The 19,882-nt window shown below is 47.1% G+C and overlaps 1 protein-coding gene across 4 annotated transcripts in view; it reads left to right on the top strand.

The window, feature by feature from the left end:
• Window positions 1-19,882, top strand: part of Xpot (exportin for tRNA) — a 40,242-nt gene that overhangs the window by 8,751 nt on the left and 11,609 nt on the right. For 2 of the 4 annotated variants that reach the window (XM_029482160.1, XM_021173648.2), the window contains exons 4-22: window positions 1,439-1,495; window positions 1,965-2,034; window positions 3,405-3,623; window positions 4,731-4,915; window positions 5,014-5,182; window positions 6,910-7,146; window positions 9,289-9,327; window positions 9,864-9,926; window positions 11,459-11,583; window positions 11,922-12,066; window positions 12,197-12,316; window positions 12,697-12,791; window positions 13,370-13,439; window positions 14,437-14,675; window positions 15,564-15,849; window positions 16,429-16,618; window positions 17,481-17,597; window positions 17,922-18,037; window positions 19,012-19,059. In XM_029482160.1, coding sequence (XP_029338020.1) covers window positions 1,439-1,495; window positions 1,965-2,034; window positions 3,405-3,623; window positions 4,731-4,915; window positions 5,014-5,182; window positions 6,910-7,146; window positions 9,289-9,327; window positions 9,864-9,926; window positions 11,459-11,583; window positions 11,922-12,066; window positions 12,197-12,316; window positions 12,697-12,791; window positions 13,370-13,439; window positions 14,437-14,675; window positions 15,564-15,849; window positions 16,429-16,618; window positions 17,481-17,597; window positions 17,922-18,037; window positions 19,012-19,059 — 2,590 coding nt within the window. The remainder of the gene's footprint in view (window positions 1-1,438; window positions 1,496-1,964; window positions 2,035-3,404; window positions 3,624-4,730; window positions 4,916-5,013; window positions 5,183-6,909; window positions 7,147-9,288; window positions 9,328-9,863; window positions 9,927-11,458; window positions 11,584-11,921; window positions 12,067-12,196; window positions 12,317-12,696; window positions 12,792-13,369; window positions 13,440-14,436; window positions 14,676-15,563; window positions 15,850-16,428; window positions 16,619-17,480; window positions 17,598-17,921; window positions 18,038-19,011; window positions 19,060-19,882) is intronic. The other 2 variants (XM_021173649.2, XM_029482161.1) reach the window with 2 other exon arrangements.

Genomic DNA, 19,882 nt, shown 5'->3' with positions numbered 1-19,882 from the left:
AACGATGTGTATACTTGTGTTTGTTTTCTTGTTTGTTTGAGACAGTGTTACTCTGTGTAACAAGCCCTGGCTGTTCCAGGCTGGCTTTGTAGACCAGGCTGGCCTCAAATTCACAGAGATCCACCTGCCTCTGCTTCCCCAGTGCTGGGATCAAAGGCTTAAGCCCCCATGCTGGGCCAATGGTATGTATCTTAATTTAAAGCTTTTGCTTATAGTATATCAATATCCCATTACTGTTCTTTGGTGTTGGGACCAAGGTCTTGTCATTAGTAGTCGTAGCCATAATCCACCCTGTAGGCTTTCCAGCATGGACCTCAGTGGGGGTGAAAGCAGATCTCAAAGTATTCCTCTCCAGCTCTTCTGTCCCTGATCAGTGCAGCCATGCTACATGTGAAAGGCTGTCCCCTGCAGCGTGCCCTTCTTTTAAAGCAACAAGCACAGTTTCACAGAAATAGAAACCTGTAGAGTCATTTCATTGTTAGTAAAGTTAGCTTCTTACTAAAGAAGAAAAACTGGCAGAGCAAAGCTCATGGGAAGCAGGTAGCCAGCAGGACGAAGGCAGCCCCTTGATGGGGTGGCAGCATGGGCGCTTGCTCACGGCCTTCTGGCTGCAGTTGCTGGAGTTCTGTTTGGTCGCAGCCCATCGATTGATTTTGCACAAAAGCTCCGTTTTCCGAACATCATAAGCATCTCCATTCCTACTCAGACTGCGCTCAGGACACAGTGTCCCCACACAAAGCCTGTCTTCTGTACCATCTGTCTTGACTGAGCAGATACTTGGCCCCTGAAGGAATTTTGTCAGAGTTGGTGACTGTATTACCTAACAGTAAAGAAATGGATAATGAACAGGCGGTGTTGGGGTTTCTCCTCCCATCTTCCTACCCTGTTTATTTTGTGATTGGCTATAAGAACCTGACTAAGGATGTTTAAGTTTCACGTAGGCCAAAGCCTGCATCTTTGATTTGGTCAGTCTCTTGCAGCTGCGCTGTTTATCACCTGCATCTCTAACCATTATCAAGTCAAGCACAGAAATTGTTCCAGGAGCCTCACTCAGCTCTCCGCAGTAGAGTTTGAAGTGATGGCCTCTCTTTACTAAGCTCTGTGTTTAGGGTGTGTATCGGAGCTGGTGGTTATGTCGCTTGTAAAATGTAATGGGACTTTCACATGTTGGGAATTGTATTTAGGGCTTTCTTAACCCTTTAAACAGGGCTTGGGCCTGTTGCTCATTGGTGGAGCCTTTGCCTGGAATTCAGGAGGCCCTGGGTAAGGTACCCAGCACTGCCGTCAAAAGAAGATAGTAATAAAAACAAATAAATCAGAGTTGGTCGGCAGAAACCCAGGCGAGAGGCCTCTTGAAATCCACCCAGTGATGGCTGATGTTTTGCCTCTGTTTCCCTAATCCATTCTCTGATTGTCTAATTTCCTTTTGCTTTTTCAGTGACGACCACGTAAAGTTCTTCTGCTTCCAAGTACTAGAGCATCAGGTTAAATACAAGTAAGGCCATCTCACTGTTCCCAGTCTCCAAGGCTTGGTGGGATAGGAATGTTTTAATTTGCTGAGGAACCCAAAAATACAGGCGGTAAACTAACAGCGTAGATGTTCTCTCTGGGCTGTGAACCTGTTGTGATTTATCCCTAACTAAATCAGTCGACAGTCTTGCTCTGTACACCACAGACCTCACCACATAGTTAGTCAGAAAAATCACATAGCTGTCATTGTCTGATGGGGAACTGAACCGAGAATCTGAGATCAGTCACCCTAGTCTGTCTGATGCTCTGATCTATGCCCTCTTCCAATACTGTGACAGAGGGTGTTTTCATTGTTTTGGGAAACCCTGAATGCTATAAAATGCTCCATTTTCAATAGGTGAGATTGACTTTAAAAACCACAGACCACAAATGCAGTGACTGCTGTGTCTTTACCAGGTACTCAGAACTAAGCACTGCTGTTGTGTCTTTACCAGGTACTCAGAACTAAGCACTGCTCAGCAGCAGCTCATCAGGGAGACACTGCTCTCATGGCTTCAGGCTCAGGTAAAACAGTCATTCCTTCTGTGCCTCGAGCAGTCCTCTGTCTGCTTCATCCCCTGTGTCTACAGTGCTAGTCGTAAGGGTCACAGGCAGAAACAGTAATAACTTAGGACTGCGTTCATAACCAAAACTGTTGGACTTTCTTCTGTAACATGCTGTGAAAACTTTATTTTGGACCCAGTCTCACTGTATAGCTCTGGCTGGCCCGGAACTCTTGTCCCTGCTTCCCAACAACCAGGATCAAAGGTGCCTGCCACCACACCTAGTTGAAACTTTAGTTTTAAAAAGAAATTCTTTATCTAAAATAAACTAAGCTTTTAAAATTATTATTATACATATATACATTTGTGTGTGGGTATGTACACCCGACTGCAGGTACCCACAGAGTCCCGTAGAGGGTGTTAGACTCCCTGCAGCTGAAGTTCAAGGTGGTTGTGACCTGCCCGGTGTGGTTCTAGGAACTGACCTCAGGCTCTCTGCGTGATCAGGACCTGTACTTCCCTGCAGAGCCGTCTCTCTAGCCCCTAGAGTTTATTGACAGTCTTAAGCTCCACGACAGTACCAGCTTTTGTGTTTGGTCCTTAGAGCTGGCCTGTGCTGGCACAGCCTATATACAGAGGCACTTCTACAAGAACAGTAAGTTGTTTATTCTCACAGTCCTCCTGGTTAACTATAGTTAAGCTTAGCATCTAAAGCTTCCGGGTTAACCAGGGCCTCTTCCTTTACAATCGAACGGAAGAAGGAAGAACAATTGAATTTTTTTCCTTAGAAGAAATTATGTGAATTGTTAAAATTGTGTTCATGAAACTTAAATGACTGAGAGTTGTGGCTCTGTGCTTAAATCTCAGTGTCCAGAAGGCAGAGGCAGGAAGATTGTTATTTCGCAGCCAGCCTGTACTTTGTAACAAGTTAAAGGTCAACTTGAGCTGCCTAGTAGACCTTGTCTCAAAAAAAAAAGCAAAAACAAACCAAAAAGCAAAAAAACCTCAAGGCCTGGGATGGGCCTGGTGGTGCAAACTTTGATTCCCACATAGGTGTAAAGGCAGAAAACCTGATCTCTGAGTGAGGGCAGCCTAGGCTACAAATCCCTGACTCAAAACAAGCAAACAGCCCCTCCTTCAAAAAACAAAAAAAGCCCGGCTATATATCTCTAGTAAAATGCTTGCATAGCATATAGATTTATCCCCAACACTATAGGAAAAGAAAAATTCTAAGGGGCAGCCATTGTTCTTGTTTAGTCATGTGAATAGTCACTTGCTCACCTGGGTAAATTTGCACAGCTGTTGCTGCCACTAATCTGGGTGATGTTGAAGTTTGGGTCCTTTTTTTTTGCCTGCTAGTGAAATATTTTCATGACTCTTTCTGTTTGTCAGATGCAGAATCCGCAGCCAGAGAAGACCTTCATACGCAACAAAGCAGCCCAAGTGTTCGCCTTGCTTTTTGTTACAGAGTATCTCACTAAGTGGCCCAAGTTTTTTTTTGACATTCTCTCAGTTGTGGACCTAAATCCAAGGGGTGTGGATCTGTACCTGCGAATCCTCATGGCCATCGATTCAGAACTGGTGGATCGGGATGTGGTTCACACGTCAGAGGCAAGTAACTTGGAGTGCACGAGGGGGGGGGGGNGTCATAATGTAGGCCTTGTAGGGGAAGCAAACATGACAGAAAGGGCAGGGGGTCATTTTCTTTGTCTCGTTCTTAGATTACAGATGTACCGAGCACCTTGAATTTGCCGACAGTGAAATCCCCTCCTGCCCCATAGATTGAAATTATAACATTCCTTAGGTCCCTAAAACTAAGCCATTGTATTCTCCAGTAAAGTACACAAGTTTACTGTCGCATAGCTCCTGTGAAATGCCATCCATACTTAATGCTTCTGAACTGGCAAGAAGCAATGGCTTGTGGCGTGGGTATCAGTGCCTCCTTGTTGGGAACTGAGCCAGTCATAGTCCCTGAGACCATGACCGACCCTTCCCTTCCTGCATCTCAGCATCTCCTTTGCTCCTTCTAAAATGTGGCTTGTTGTTGAGTAGCACTAGTAGTTGAATATATTGTATCATCTCTGCCAAGGACTCTTTACAACTGAGGTAGTACACCCTTAGGCCAGCCTTAGGCATGATACGCAGGAGGCCCAGGGTTTGATCTATATCACTTGAGTCTAAATATGAGTAGTACAGAGTGTGAGAGTTTTAATTGGCTATTTCTAGCAAGCGTTTGGGAAACTGGGGTGGGGGGCGCCCAAGCTGGCAGCCGTCCTGAGTCATATATCAAGAACCTGACTTATAAAGGAAGAAGCAAAAATGGAACTGGAGACGGCTTTAAATGTATAATAGTTTGATGATAGTAACTAAAATACTCATAAATTTAAAGGACAGTGCACATTTAAGTCACTGCCATTTCTAAAAACAGCCTAAGTACCATGTTTGTGTAATATTTAGAAATAATTTCACATGCTTAAAACTTGTAAGCAGTGCTTATTTATAGGTTTGTGTTTAATGAACTGAGTCTGGCACCGAGGAGCAGAACGGAAAAAGGAAGTCCCGAGAATCACAGGATGTAATTGTAGAGCAGATAGGAAGCTGCGGTACGGGAGTGTGAGCAAGCCTGGAAGTTTCCTGCAGAGGAAGTCACGGTGCCACCGTGCTTGGACATCAAGTGCTGCTTTGAAACCTTCCCTGTCTATGCTGCCTTGTGTCTAGGAGGCTCGCAGGAACACGCTGATAAAAGACACCATGCGGGAGCAGTGCATTCCAAATCTGGTGGAATCGTGGTACCAGATTTTACACAACTACCAGTATACGAATTCAGAAGTGCTGTGCCAGTGCCTTGAAGTAGTTGGGGCCTACGTCTCCTGGATAGACTTATCCCTGATAGCCAATGATAGGTGCGTATGCCTGTGACTCTTAAACTGCAGACCTGCAGAGTTGGTATCTAAAACTCAGGAACTGAAGGTGTTAACACTTCTATTCCCCCCGCCACCAGGTTTATAAATATGCTGCTAGGTCACATGTCAGTAGAGGTTCTACGGGAAGAAGCATGCGACTGTTTGTTCGAAATTGTAAATAAAGGGATGGACCCCGTGGATAAGATGAAACTTGTAGAATCCCTGTGTCAAGTATTACAGACTGCTGGGTTTTTCAGCATTGACCAGGTCAGTGGATGTCTTAAACTTAAGCTTTGAAAACTGTTAAAGTAGACCCCCCTCACCCCCCGCAACCCCCAAGTTTTGAGGACTGTCCTTGGAACTGACAGTGACCACAGCTAGGATCAGTGGCATGTTCCTGGCACACTTGGGTACACCCAGGCAGGATGGTGCACACTTGGGCACGCCCAGGCAGGATGGTGTGTGCATTTTGCAAGTTTGCAGTGCTGAAGAAAAGGCTTCCTCGAGCTTTTAACATAATTTATGTAGTGCACGTCTGCGTGCGTGCATGTGTGCAAGTGCCCTTGGAGAGGTCAGAGGACAACTTCCTAGAGTCAGTTCTCTCCTTCCACTGCGTGGGCCCCGGCTTGGCAGTGGCCTTGCTTGATCCTGAGACAGCTTTTTGCTGGTGACAATGACAGTAACACGGCATTAGGAGGTTCCTTCTTCATGGACCCAGGGTAGCTTTATTACCTTCTCCCGTCTTCCTTAGAATCTGAGATTGCTTAAGAAATACAAAGTCGCCCGGGCGTGGTGGCGCCCGCCTTTAATCCCAGCACTTGGGAGGCAGAGGCAGGCGGATTTCTGAGTTCGAGGCCAGCCTGGTCTACAAAGTGAGTTCCAGGACAGCCAGGGCTATACAGAGAAACCCTGTCTTGAAAAAACCAAAAAAAAAAGAAATACAAAGTCGCACAGATAGAGCCCCTGTCTCTATGGGAGAACGGTTGAAGAGTAATTCAAGAAATAACCCAGGCCTTCCTGTACCACTGGCAGGGACTTGCAGCCCGCCACCATGTAGTAGCTTTGTATCTTTGTAGGGAAGTTAAGGCCTGAGTGAAACAGTCTCAGAAAGGAAGGACTGTTGTAAGCCGTTACAGTGCAGCAGCATTGATGTCATAGACGGTGCTCAGTGATGAACAGTTAGGGACGAAGGGACAAAGACTTCTCTCATTTACGCCTACCCACCCACCCCTGTTATTTATTTATTTATTTATTTATTTTTAACAAGATTAGTAATATCCACAGGACTATCGTCATTAAAATACAGTTGCTATTGGCTAAGAGCACTGAGGACTCTTTTAGAGGTCCTGAGTTCCAATTCCTAGCAACCACATGGTGGCTCACAACCACCTATAATGGGAAATGATGGCTGCTTCTGGTGTGTCTGAAGACAGCCACAGTGTCCTCACATACATAAAATACAGTTGCTAATGGAGAAATGACTCGGTGGTTAAGAACACTGGGCATCTGTCTTCCAGAGTCTGTAACTGCAGTTCCTGGGGACCCCGTGCCTTCTTCTGGCTTCTCTAAGCACCAGGCATACATATTGCATGGATGTACATGCAGGCAAAAACACCAAACATTTAAGTTGCTTTTGAAGTACTATTGGATAATGATGGTTGCAGAAAAATTCAAATTCTGATAATATTTCTATCACAATGACAAAGTTGGTAGTTGTCTTAATGTTGAGTTCTGGGGTCCAGGGGAGTGCTCAGCAGGTAAAAGCACTTCCCTTGAGAAGCTGTGGCCTGAGTTCCATCCCTGAGAGCCGAGGTAGAGGAGGAGCTGGCTGTTGACTGTGGCACATTCGTCCACCCACACTAACCCCTGTGCGTCAATCACGGACTGCATCATTTGTCTTTTTACATCGTGCCCTGTAATTGGCTAAGGGTCAGAGGTTCTCCTCCTGCCCGAGGCAGGCGGATATAATCCAGGGCTTTGCTTCTTGCTTCTAGGAAGAAGATTTGGACTTCGTGGCCAGATTTTCTAAGCTGGTAAATGGAATGGGACAGTCGTTAATAGTTAGCTGGACTAAATTAATTAAGAATGGGGCTGTCAAGAATGCGCAGGAGGCACTGGAAGCTATTGAGACAAAAGTGCCACTTATGTTACAGCTGCTAGTTCACGAGGACGATGACATTTCCTCCAACATCATTGGGTTTTGTTACGATTATCTCCATATCCTAAAACAGGTAAGTCAGTGCTGTCTCTTGGATATAGAAAGAACTGATAAAAAGTGAAAATACTAAAGAAGAAAAGACACACATATAGATGATAGTTATATAGATGGGTAGGTAGATACACACACATACACACACACATATATATATAATGTATATATGTATATATATATCATGTTAATTATTTACTGCATTTTGTATTTTTTTAGTTGTTATTTTAAAAATTAAATTTAGGGGCTAGTGAGATGGCTCAGTGGTTAAGAGCACTGACTGCTCTTCCGAAGGTCCTGAGTTCAACCCAGCAACCACATGGTGGCTCACAACCACCTGAAATGAGATCTGATGCCCTCTTCTGGTGTGTTTGAAGACAGCTACAGTGTACTTATAAATAATAATAAATAAATCTTTAAGAAAAGAGCCGGGCGGTGGTGGCACACGCCTTTAATCCCAGCACTCGGGAGGCAGAGGCAGGCGGATTTCTGAGTTCGAGGCCAGCCTGGTCTACAAAGTGAGTTCCAGGACAGCCAGGGCTATACAGAGAAACCCTGTCTCGAAAAACCAAAAAAAAAAAAAAAAAAAATCTTTAAGAAAAAGAAAAAAAGAAAAAAAAAGAAAAAAAAATGAAATTTAGACAGTGATTAAGTTGCAGACTTTGGGCTGGACATATGAGCCATGCCTGGGCACGAAGCACTTGGGATGGGCGGGCGCTGGGCTCAGGGTCGTGGATGGATCTGCAGCGAGTTCAAGACCAGCTTGAGCAGCATGAGTCCCTGCCTCAAAGATACACACTCCTAAGTCATAGACGCAGCCTGGGCTTACTTTGTTTTCTTTGTTTCTGTTGTTTTAAACCTGAATTTGTCCCTGAACACAGTGGGAGCGAGTTAAGTTCCTCCCTCTGACAGTGATTTCCCAGTAACAGCATGAAATGTCGGGGTTTCCATGCGGTGGTGTGCAGTGCTGTAAAGATTCATTAACTCCATCCTGACACAGGATGAGAGGCCATTCCTACTTTGCTACATTTTTGTTCCCACATATTAATTATACTTAGTGTTTCCGAATGACTTCTATACATGTATATAATATATTTCAATCCCACCTCTCTCCCGTTACCCATTCTTGTCCCCTCTTGTCCTACCGGTACCTTTGTCTCCTTCTGAGTCCTGCTTTGATGTCCTTTGGGGTTTAATGAATTTCATTACAGTTGTTCATAGGGGTGTAGGCGAGGGGTTGTATACAGAGCATGAGACCCCCTACCAGAGGCTGCATCACTGAAGAAAATCTCTCCCTGTTCCTTAGCAGCTGTAACAGCTCCTCGAGGAAGGGGTGGGGCCTCATGGACCACCTTCATCTTCCCCTTCTCCTTCCCCTGTAATCCTTGTCAGAGTGCTGGTGGCCCATTCCCGATCAGTTAACACAGGGGCTGACTCTGTGAGTGCAGGGCCGCCATGCTCAGAAGTCAGCATTCTGCACCATCACCCCTCTATGGGCTGGCTGGTTAGGTTTTATTTGCAGTGTTGGGAACTGAACGCAGAACCTGGACCATGCTCAGCACGCCCTGGCGCTGAGCTACCTCTCCACCCAACCCCTAATTCTTAGAAGTAGAGCCGCTTACGTGCAGTGTTCAGGGACAGCATTGAGGAAAATGACCTTCCCGCAGTGATTTATCTTAGGCTTCATTGGCATTGTTGGTAAAAAGCTAAGCATGATTGTGCATGCCTCTAATCTCAGCGGTGTGACAGGGAGATCTCTGAGTTCAAGGACAGTCTGCTCTGTAGCGTGACTAAACAGTGAGTCCGTCTCAAAACAGCAAAAACGTCCTTCAGTGTCTTACAGCATAATTCTTTCTAAATATATGATAAAAGACTCAATCAAATTATTTTTTGCCTATATATTAAGTTATTTATTAGACAAAATTACTACATCTAAATGTGAATCTGTTAACTATAGATTTGCTGTCAGACTACTCAGCAGAAATGTGTGTATTTTATTTTCATATTAGACCCGGGGACCTGTGAATGCTGGAAAATGTTCTGACCCCTAATTGTACCAGAAGCTCCGTTGTGTATGTTTTAGAAGAATTGATTAGAAAAATACTTTGATAAGCAAATATAGCATCAGAAAACCAAGTAAATATTGTTTACTTTTTATTTTAAGCTTCCAGTGCTCTCGGATCAGCAAAAAGCTAATGTAGAGGTGAGTGGCTCCTTTCAAACCAGTGTAGATCTGTTTTCCCAAATCAGTTGGGGTTCCTCACCTCACAGCGGCTGAGGGATTCCTGCTCAGAGGCAGCTGCTCCCCTGAAAAGCCATGGTCACAGAGTTCTCTGCACCGTGTGTTAGAGTCCATTCCCTGCAGTCCTTCCTGGGTGAATGGTCCTGGGGAGGGCGGGGCTTAGTGAGGCTGATGAGCTTTAGGGACTTCTGGTGAGTTGTTTGTTTCCTGAGTCTCAAGTAGCCTCCCTCCAAGGCGGACTCCACCCCATGTCTCCCTTCCACCTCTGCTCCCATAAGATTCTCTGAGCCCTTTGCAGTGGGTGAGGCAAATGCCCATCTAAAGCTGATGATCTTGCCTTGAAATATAAGCGCAACTTCCAGATTAAAAAGAATAACCAGCCTGATTTACAAAGTGAGTTCCAGGACAGCCAGGTCTACACAGAGAAACCCTGTCTCAAAAAAACAAAACAAAACAAAAAAACAAAACCTAACATGCTATTTTATTACTGATTTTAGGCAATCATGTTGGCCGTTATGAAAAAATTGACTTATGATGAAGAATATAACTTTGAAAATGAGGTGAGGAGTTGTGCACCAAAGAAAAAACAGTTTTAATTTTATTGTTTGTTTGCAGCAAATTAGTATTTTATATTTTAGTTTTAGAGCCCTTTAAAACAAACAAAAATAGTGTGTTTTAATCAACCTTGTTTATACTGGTGGAGTTATTTGTATCGCTGTTAGTTTGGGGTGGCACTTACAGAGACCTCTGAATCCTTCATTCTCTAAGGGTTTGGGGGGCATCTGGCAAAGTGCTTGCTGTGTAAAGCATTAAGATCAGGGCTTGATACAGAAGGCTGGACTTGGTGTTGCGAGCTTGTGGTCCCAGAGCAAGGAAGGCAAGTGGGGGTGGATCCCTGGAGTATATTGCCTGGCCTAGACACCAAGTCCCAGGCCTTCATGAGAGAACATGACTCGCGTGCGAGCACACACACGCGCGCGCGCGCGCACACACGCACGCGCACATGCCTGAAGTCCCAGCAGTTTACAGCCTTAGAAACAAATACTGTCATAAATGTGAAGCCAGCCTGTGCTACGTACTGGGCTGTGTGGTAAGAGCCTTTCTCAAAACAAACAAGAATTCTATTAAAAAAAAAATGTCGTGGGTTTGGGGTGCAGGTCAGTGGTAGAGCCTTTGCTTATTACACGCAGGTCCTAGCTTATGTCTATAGCAGTAAAGGAAAGGAAAGCGGTACTTTGTAACATCGAGTTTACAGTCGACGGTGTCATCAATGATCTTACCTCGGTTTACGTTTAATCGGAGTGCTGGATCAAGGCCCAGTCAACAGGCCTCAGGTCGCCAGCCAGTAGGGAGGGTGAGAATGGGGGTTCCCTGCCTGGACTTGTTCAGCTACAAGGCTTGTCCAGACTCATGAGTATCAGCCTCCTGCTAATTTCAGGGGCTGTCCACTGCTTCCTGGAAACGCGGGCACATATTGGTTAGCCATGTGCTAAGATGCTGTTTTAGGAATGGATGTCACAGGGTAATTAATGGTGACAATGAGCAACACAGCAGCCCCAGTTCTTCCTAATGATGTCAGCACTTGGGGAAGGGGAGCGGAGAGCACGGGCAAGTCTCTAACCTGATGCGGCCCCATACCCTAATGCTTGACCCTGCCCTCCTCCAGGGGTCTTAGGACCCAGGCATTTGACGGCTACAGTTAATTTTGGAATTACTAATTACTAATTAATGAGCAGCAGAAGGGAAGTGCTGCTGAGCAGTTATGATTTTTTTTTAATTATTTGAAGATAAAAGGTATGAGGTAACTGATCAATTATGTAATTTTAAGATCTCAAAATTAAATATCTAAGGGTCTGTGTGTATTGATGTGTGTGTAGATGTGTATGTGTGTGTGCGTGAATGATTGAGATGATAGATATATCCATCCTTATTGTGTGCACAGTTGTGAGCGCCGGCCAGGGCATGGCTGTGGAGACTGAGGACAGCTTTGGGTGTTGGCTCCCTCCTCCCACCCTGACTGCTCCTAATGGCTGAGTCATCTTGATGCTGGCACCTTAAAACTTTAAGACAGGGCTTTTAACTTGTGTCACAGGGTGAAGATGAAGCCATGTTTGTAGAATACAGAAAACAGCTGAAGTTACTGTTGGACAGACTTGCTCAGGTGTCCCCAGAGCTCGTGCTGGCTTCTGTTCGCAGGGTCTTCAGTGCCACACTGCAGTAAGTCTCAGCTCCGTTGTGTTCACCCCTCCTCACGGGTCTGCAAACAGCTCGCTTTGCTTCTATGATATCGCCTGTCTCCACCTCTGTGGTTTAAGTTCCATTGCATGTGTTCCCACGCTGTCATGCAGTTTCTGTCTCTTGTCCCCTCCCATGGTTGTTGGTAACCCTGGGTTTCCTTAGGGTTGGTTACAGGAGTGTGGATAACGAGGGCTCATTAGAGTAGCAGGTGGCAGTGCCAGAGAGAACTGTGGTGGGTTTTTCTGTCCTGTGTATCAAAAGTACTACAGAATGGTCACGTTGAGATCTCACAGACGTACGATACTGTGCCTTGGCAGGAACTGGCAGACCACTCGCTTCATGGAGGTTGAAGTAGCTGTGCGGTTGCTGTACATGCTGGCGGAAGCTCTCCCGGTGTCCCACGGCGCTCACTTCTCAGGTGACGTGTCAAAAGCGAGTGCTTTGCAGGACATGATGCGGACGGTAGGTCCCCGGGAACGTATTTGTCCTTTGTGCACAGGGGGTCGTAACGGTTAGAGCTCAGTGTGGTTTTGACAGAGGGACCTTTGGATGCCACAGTAAGCAAGGGTAGGTTTCTCCACTTCCTCTCCAGTTGGTGACATCAGGAGTCAGCTCCTACCAGCACACGTCTGTGACCCTGGAGTTCTTTGAAACTGTTGTTCGCTATGAGAAGTTTTTCACAGTTGAACCTCAGCACATTCCGTGTGTCCTCGTAAGTGTGCGCCACGCTATGCTTTGAGTGTCCAGCTCGCGTTCTGTCTTTGTTGTGTGTAGCTTTTTTCAGAATTAAGAGGTTATCTAAACCTGAGAGACAGTTACTAAACCCAGTCCTTCGGGGCCTATCTGTGTGTAATCTAACATTACTTCTGCATTCCCGGTCCCTGCCTATTAAAGTGTACAGTTTGATGTGAGCAGAATTGTAGTATGGTGCTGGGTGTTGTATGGGGCAGAGGCAGGCAGCTCTCTGTGAGCTTGAGGCCAGGACACAGAGCGAGTTCCATGACAGTCAGGGTTGCACAGAGAAATATAGAAGGCAGCATGACAATGGAGTCCTTGAGTGGGAGCAGAGCTAATGAGTGTCTCTCCCCTTAGATGGCGTTCTTAGATCACAGAGGTCTGTGGCATTCCAGTGCTAAAGTCCGGAGCAGAACTGCCTACCTGTTCTCTAGATTTGTCAAATCTCTCAAGTAAGTATCAGCTTTCAGTGCTGCGTGTGTGCTCGCGGAGGCCGCTGAGGGTGGATGCCGTTTGGATGTCTGGGGTGAGCAGTATATGCGTGCTGTGGTGAATGTGAAGAAGAGACAGCCTTCTCAGTGTCGGAGCAGGGAACACACTCGGTCGGGCCAGTGGGTTTGCAGTTAACACATTCATGTACTGAGCCACTGTCGTCTCCCTAGGCCACAGTGCATATTTTTTGTTGGTTTTCTTGGTCCTGGAGATGACAGAGTCCAACTTGCTCTGCCTCTGTCTCCCTCTAAGCTCTGGGATGCATGGAGATGCCCAGCTTGAAAGTCGCCGTAACACAGTCTGCTGTACAGTGTTCTTCATAAGTACCCTTCCAATTGGTACTTACTGGGCTGCCAGCCGGGTCACTGCCTTGGCAGTGCATCACTGCAGAGCACACAGACTTTAACATTAATCCTCGTGATGGGAGTAGCTAGCGTAGACGTGAGCTTTGGCTTCCTTGTGTCTAAGTGGGAACGTGATCTTTCAGCAGCTTGTGCGCATCTCACCTACTTACTGTCTTCTTTTTGATTCCATTCAGTAAACAAATGAATCCCTACATTGAGGAGATTTTGAATAGAATACAGGATTTATTAGCCCTTTCTCCACCGGTAAGTATCTCCCTGCGCACCACTGAGACTGTGCGCGACAGCTTTGTTTCTCAGAGTGGACGGGGTGTGCGAGTGGTGTGTGCAGGGTTTACTGAGATCCGTTTGCCCGCTTGTCTTGATAACAAGCCCAGCAGCAGTGGGAGGAAGTTGGCAGTGTGGAGGGTGCCCTGATTCCTCTGTACTGTTAAATGTGGGTCTTCAGACTTAGTGTTTAGATGTTAATCCTTCCAGTATCTGAAAGGATTTAGTTACGGTGAGATGGCTTATAAGTACGTTTTGATTTCTAGTCATATATGCACGTGTGTTTTGTCTGCCTGCACGTGTAGCTGTGCATCACATGTGTGCAGTACCTCCGTGGGCTGGGAGAGGGCGCTGGCATCCCCAGGCCTGCGGTTACAGATGGTGATGGTGGTGCGCTGCTTGCCTCGTGGCTGCTGGGTGTGGAAGCCCACCCTCTGCACCAGCAGCCAGTGTTCTTTGTGCTGAGTCACCACCTCTTCAGCCCCTACACTGTTGTGTTGCAAGCGAGATAGATAGCAACATTGATTTAATGGAATTCTTCACTCTCGGTGCCCAGTTCATGCCAGCTTTCCTCAGCAGTTTGCTGACCCTTGAGGCATCCAAAGAGCCATATTGTATGGGACAGTAACAGTTATCTTAGGAACCTCTGCAGAGTTAGTTGGTCAGGACTAAAGTTTAGTTCATCGATCTGCTTGCTTACTGAAGTACAAGGCTAGAGTTTATCTCAGAGCCTCGGGCATGAGGACACAGGGTACCAGGAAGTAATACCCTTAGCCCAGCACAAGAGTTAGAACTAGGAGACTTTAACCTCTGCTTCCATTTTCAGTCTGGGATTGTGGCAGAAATTTTGTTTTTCTGTGAGTACTTGATGTAAGAGCCAGTGTGGTAGAGTGTAACTCCTGTCGCTCAGGCTTGATTAAATTAAAGGCGAGGCGCTGACACCTACATATTCACTTAAGACCAAACTTCCTCGTAGGAGAACGGTTACCAGTCCTTGCTGAGTAGCGACGATCAGCTCTTCATTTACGAAACAGCCGGGGCGCTGATTGTTAACAGTGAATACCCCGCGGAAAATAAGCAGGCCTTAATGAAGGACCTCCTGACACCATTGATGGAGAGGTTCAAGGTTCTGTTGGAAAAGCTGATGATGGCGCAGGATGAAGAGAGACAAGCATCTCTCGCAGACAGTCTCAACCATGCAGTGGGATTCGCCAGGTGAGCCCAGGTGCAGCTGAGATTGCACGGCTGTGTGTCTGCACAGCAAAAGATGTGCATCCGTGTGGGCAGGACCTCTAGTGCAGGTCTTTCTGACATGGACACACTCAACTGTTTGCAAAGCCAAGTCAGTTACTCAGAGGCTGTATAGCCCTGTGTCTCCAGTAAGTCAGAAGTGCAGCGGCAGAGAGCACAGAGCCTTGGCTGGCTGCGAGTTCATCGTGCAGACTCCTCAGATCCTCAGGACTCTGGGTCCCGAGTCCTTAGTGTGCGTCGGTCTTGTGTCTCAGGAGGCGAGCCAAAGAGTCTTGTGTCCCAGCAGCCACTGCGACATTGAGCTTTACCGTTGGCCTTCAGGAGGCGTCCTGGCACTCACTCCGTAGTGTTAGTGTGTCTCAAAGGCCCAAGCCCACTTTTCCTACTCTCCCTACATTTTTTTATTAGCAGCATGGAGATTGAAGTGATTGCTAAGTTATCCTGGGAGGTTGTTGTACACTGTAAAGTGCAGCAGGAGAGCCAGACCTCGGGAGATAGGAGGAACTTGGCTGTAAGTGTGATTAGGTTGTTTTTAACTTTCATGAGTAGCACACAGATTGCCTAATGGCTTAGTCACAGTAAATACATTTTTTTCTTGCAGATTTGATGTCAGGATTTTTAAAAAGCATATGAATAGACTCAGCTTATGTTTAACTGCATCTTGTTTGCTTAACTTACTTAACGTTTTGTTGTGTAGTGATAACCTGGAAGCCGTCATTTTCACATAACTGTTAACTAAGGATGGACTTGATTCTGATGTAGGAAGCCATTGGTTTCCTGGTGTTAGGCCTTTTTTTTTTTTTTTTTTAAAGACTAACACTAAACTGGGTTGCCTGGTTTTTGGTCACGCAGTCGAACCAGCAAGGCCTTCAGCAACAAGCAGACTGTGAAACAGTGCGGCTGCTCCCAGGTCTACCTGGACTGCTTACAGACCTTCCTGCCAGCCCTCAGCTGCCCCTTGCAAAAGGACGTCCTCCGAAGCGGCGTGCGGACCTTCCTCCATCGGATGATCATCTGCCTCGAGGAAGAGGTGCTCCCGTTCATCCCGTCTGCCTCAGAGCACATGCTCAAAGACTGTGAAGCGAAAGACCTCCAGGAGTTCATTCCACTCATCAACCAGATCACGGCCAAGTTCAAGGTACCACAGTGCTAAATGGACCGCGGGGCACCAGGACTCGGTCACCTTTGGTCATATGATCACTTGTTACTTCTCAAGTCATCTTTTCTTCTTTCATTTTTAACTTTATTAGAGCGTGCACGTGCATGCCAGGGTACGGAGGTCAGAGTTTGGCTTTATAGACTCGGTTCTCTCCTTCCATCCTTACGTGGGTTCTGGGGATTAGTCTCGGTTCACCAGGCTTGAACAGTATGTGCATCAGCCTACTGAAACAGTGCGAATTATAAGATGCAAGTTGAACTTGTTAAGATTAACGTGTGTGATGTTCTGTCTGAACGCCTGCCTGTGCACTGTGTGTGCAGTGTCTGGGAAGCCAGAGATGGCATCAGATTCCTTGGAACAGAAGTTATGGGTGCTTGTGAGCTCCCACACGGGTTCTGGGAACTCAACCAGGGCCTCTAGCAGCTCTCTGCAGCCCCAGCCCTGCTGAGTGGAATCCTGAGTCATTGTGTAATGTGTATGTGACATTTACTACCCAGAGTGTCACGTTACATTCCTCCATCACAACTGAGGTGCAGTAACAGTCATTCTTCCCTCCAGATGCAGGTGTCCCCGTTTTTACAGCAGATGTTCATGCCCCTGCTTCACGCTATCTTTGAAGTGCTGCTGCGACCAGCGGAAGACAACGACCAGTCGGCGGCGTTGGAGAAGCAGATGCTGAGGAGGAGTTACTTCGCCTTCCTGCAGACGGTCACCGGCAGCGGGATGAGTGAGGTGATCGCGAATCAAGGTATGGTGCACGCCGTGCAGTGTGTGCGAATCGTTAAAGTTAATAACAAGCACTGGCCAGCCACAGTAGTGCAGGCTTGTAATCCCTGTTACCCGGGAGGCTGAGGCTGAGGCAGGTCAGTCAGATGCACAGCCGTCCTGACTGCACAGCATTCAGGGCGAGTTCTTGAGGCCTTTACTTAAAAAAGGAAAAGGGGATTAAACTGAGCACAGTGAGTGTCTTCAGCTAGTTTTCTATTGCTTTGATGACCAAGACAACTTAGAGAATAAAGATCTTGGTGCTTATAGTGTCTGAGAGTGAGCCCAGGACCAGCATGGCAGGGTGCATGGCAGTGGGAAGGCATGGTGCTGGAGCATAGGCACTAGGCAGAGAGAGCAGGTTGACTGGAAACAATGTGGGCTTCTGAAGCCCACAAGTCCGACTACCTCCCTCCAGCAAGGCCACGCCCCTCCAGCAAGGCCACGCCTCCTGCAGCAAGGCCATACTTTTAATCCTTTTCAAATATTGGGTCCACCCTCTGTGGACCAAGCATTCAAATATGTGACCCTAAGGGGGCCATTCTCGTTAAAACCATCACATGGTGCCTTTAAATTCAGTATTTAGGAGACAAAAATATGCAGACATCTGTGATTGTAAGACTAGCCTGGTCTGCACAGCAAGGTCTTTTAAAAAAAATTCAGAGGATCAAACTGTTAAAGGAATCTTGGCTTAGAAATTAAGTGCTCAGTTAATGGACTAAGTGACAGGATTTTCTAACGCTGTAGGTGTGTTTTGACTTAACTGCATGTTTTGAAATGCATGCTTCCGGTTGTGTTTTCCTTTTGAAGTTAAAGTGTAGGTTTTTTTGTTTTTCTCTCTCCAGGTGCAGAAAATGTAGAACGGGTGCTGGTTACTGTTATCCAAGGAGCCGTTGACTATCCAGATCCGATTGCACAGAAAACGTGTTTTATTATCCTCTCAAAGCTGGTGGAGCTCTGGGGTGAGGCGAGGTTTTGTTTTTTTTTTGAGATTTTATCCACCTTCCTCCCCACCTGCCTCTCCACCCTCCCCCAGCCTCCCCCAGTACTAGAACAAGAACTCAAGGCTTTGGGTATTCTAGTCAGTGGGCCTCCAGTAGGCAACACCTCCAGCCCGAGAACTGCTTTCAACCCTTCATCCCACAACCCGCTTCATGGGAGAGTTAGAAGCGGCAAGGACTTCTGATCCAGACAGAAGCAGGAGCCGGGAATGGTTGTCCCTGACTTGGACTGGCTGGCTGGCTGGCTTTTGAAGCAAGATACCAAACCTTGGCTTCTCTCGGCAGGAGGCAAGGACGGACCTGTGGGCTTTGCCGACTTTGTTTATAAGCACATCGTCCCAGCATGTTTCCTGGCACCTTTGAAGCAGACCTTTGACCTGGCAGACGCACAGACAGTATTGGTGAGCGAGCACTCCCTCCCCACTCCTGCCCCCCAGGCTTTGTTTACCCCGTGTAGACCTCCAGTGTCTCTCATGACTGGGTGGCTTTGTTGCCTGGGTTGTGACAACGTTCATCAAGTTATTTTTGTGTTCAGGGGATGGAGCTGAGGGTGTCCCAGGCTAGACAGGTGCCTCACCACTAAGCCCTCCTTCCTCCTCGCCCCGCCCTTTCTCTCTCTCTCCCACCTGTCTCCTCCTCCTCCTCTCCCGGCCTCCTCCTCAGTGTCCCGTACTTTCTGTCCCTCCTCACTTCGGTTTTGCTCTGTGGATGGCGCTGGCCGGGATCTCACTGTGCACACCAGGCTGCCCTCCGACTATAGGCAGTCCTCTTGCCTGCAGACTTCCAGAGTGATGGAGTGTGCCCACCATCACGCCCTGCTCCTGCCACTCTGCTCAGCAGCGTCCCCTACCACTGAGGGTGTTAAAAGGCAGCCTTCTTCCCGGGTGACGGGTCCCAGATCTCAGAGCATTCACTGTATGGGAGAGAGTTGTTTTCTCAGGTCTCCATAGTTGGGTAATGCCCGCCTGCGTACTACAGTAGGACTGTACTGGGTAGTCGTGTCTGTTTCATGTCTATGGGAGTTTCCCTTCCATGTGTGCTTGTGTGCTGTCTGCAAGCCTGGTACCCTCAGAGAACAGAAAAGGGAGTCAGGTCCCCTGGACTGGAGTCACTCATGGCTGTGAACAGACAGTGCTAGGAGTCAAACCCTGGTCCCCTGGAAGAGCAGCCGGTGCTCCTAACCACTGAGCTCTCTCCAGCTCCAGGGCTGGTCTTTGCTGTTTTCTGTGCGGTCTTGTAACTTTGCCACTGTTCACGCTTTGCACACATTCAGCTGCCAATATTTTCCGTGCAGTAGCTTGAAGGCGGGAGGGATAGAAGGCTGGCTTTGTAGTGAAGAACCGCCCGTGTTAACATTTGAATTTGCTTTTTACAGGCGCTTTCTGAGTGTGCCGTGACTCTGAAAACAATCCATCTCAAACGGGTAAGGCCTGGCCCTGGCTCCTTCACCTCAGAGCACTGAGCCCTAGCTCCTTCACCTCAGTGTACCCATCTTTGCCTTCAATTGGTTCTGACTGTGTTCTTATAAACCCTTCCCGAGGTGACGTCAGCCCGAGTGAAAGCAACCCTGACTGTGGCTGTCCTTCACACTGTAGGTCACAGAAGTTCAACTTCTGCACAGCCCCATTTCTCTGCCTTGTCCCTTCTCCATGTGTGGGTGTGTGCCTGTGTGTGCACAGGTGAGAAGCTGCCACCAAGGATGTGCATGTGCGCTTGTGTAGGTCAGGGGTCACCCTCGGATGTTACTGTCCTTGTCTTTTTCTGAGACTGGGTTTATCGATGAGATCTGGGGCTCACTATTAGGATGGCTGGCAGGCCGTCCCAGGGAACTATTGTGGGTTTAAAGTAGGTGCTGGGGGGCAGGAGGGGGGGTACTCAGGTCCTCTTGTTTGCAGCAAGTGATTTGCCAACGGAGGTATTACTCCAGCCTCTGAGTAGTTGGTTTATTTTTTATTTACTAGTTGACTTATTTATTAGCTTGTCCAGACAGGTTCTCACACAGTAGCCCAGCCTGGCATAAACTGACAGCAGTCCTTCTGCCTCAGCCTCTCGCACGTTGGGGTTACAGGTGCCAATGAATAGAGACTCTGAATCCTTCTAAACACCGCCGAGTTCTTGGTCAGTAGTAAGTCGTGTGTATAAATCAACACAACTTTAGATTCAGATAACTTGAATTAGTTGCCAACATTTAAAAAAATGTACTGTTTTTCTTTTAACAAAAATTCTTTTTTTTTTTTTTTTTTTTT

This window comes from Mus caroli, chromosome 10 (genome assembly GCF_900094665.2).
Source record: "Mus caroli chromosome 10, CAROLI_EIJ_v1.1, whole genome shotgun sequence".
NCBI classification, from domain to species: Eukaryota; Metazoa; Chordata; class Mammalia; order Rodentia; family Muridae; genus Mus; species Mus caroli.
The sequence above is the reverse complement of the archived record's forward strand: the minus strand, read 5'-3'. Positions and strand labels throughout refer to the sequence as shown.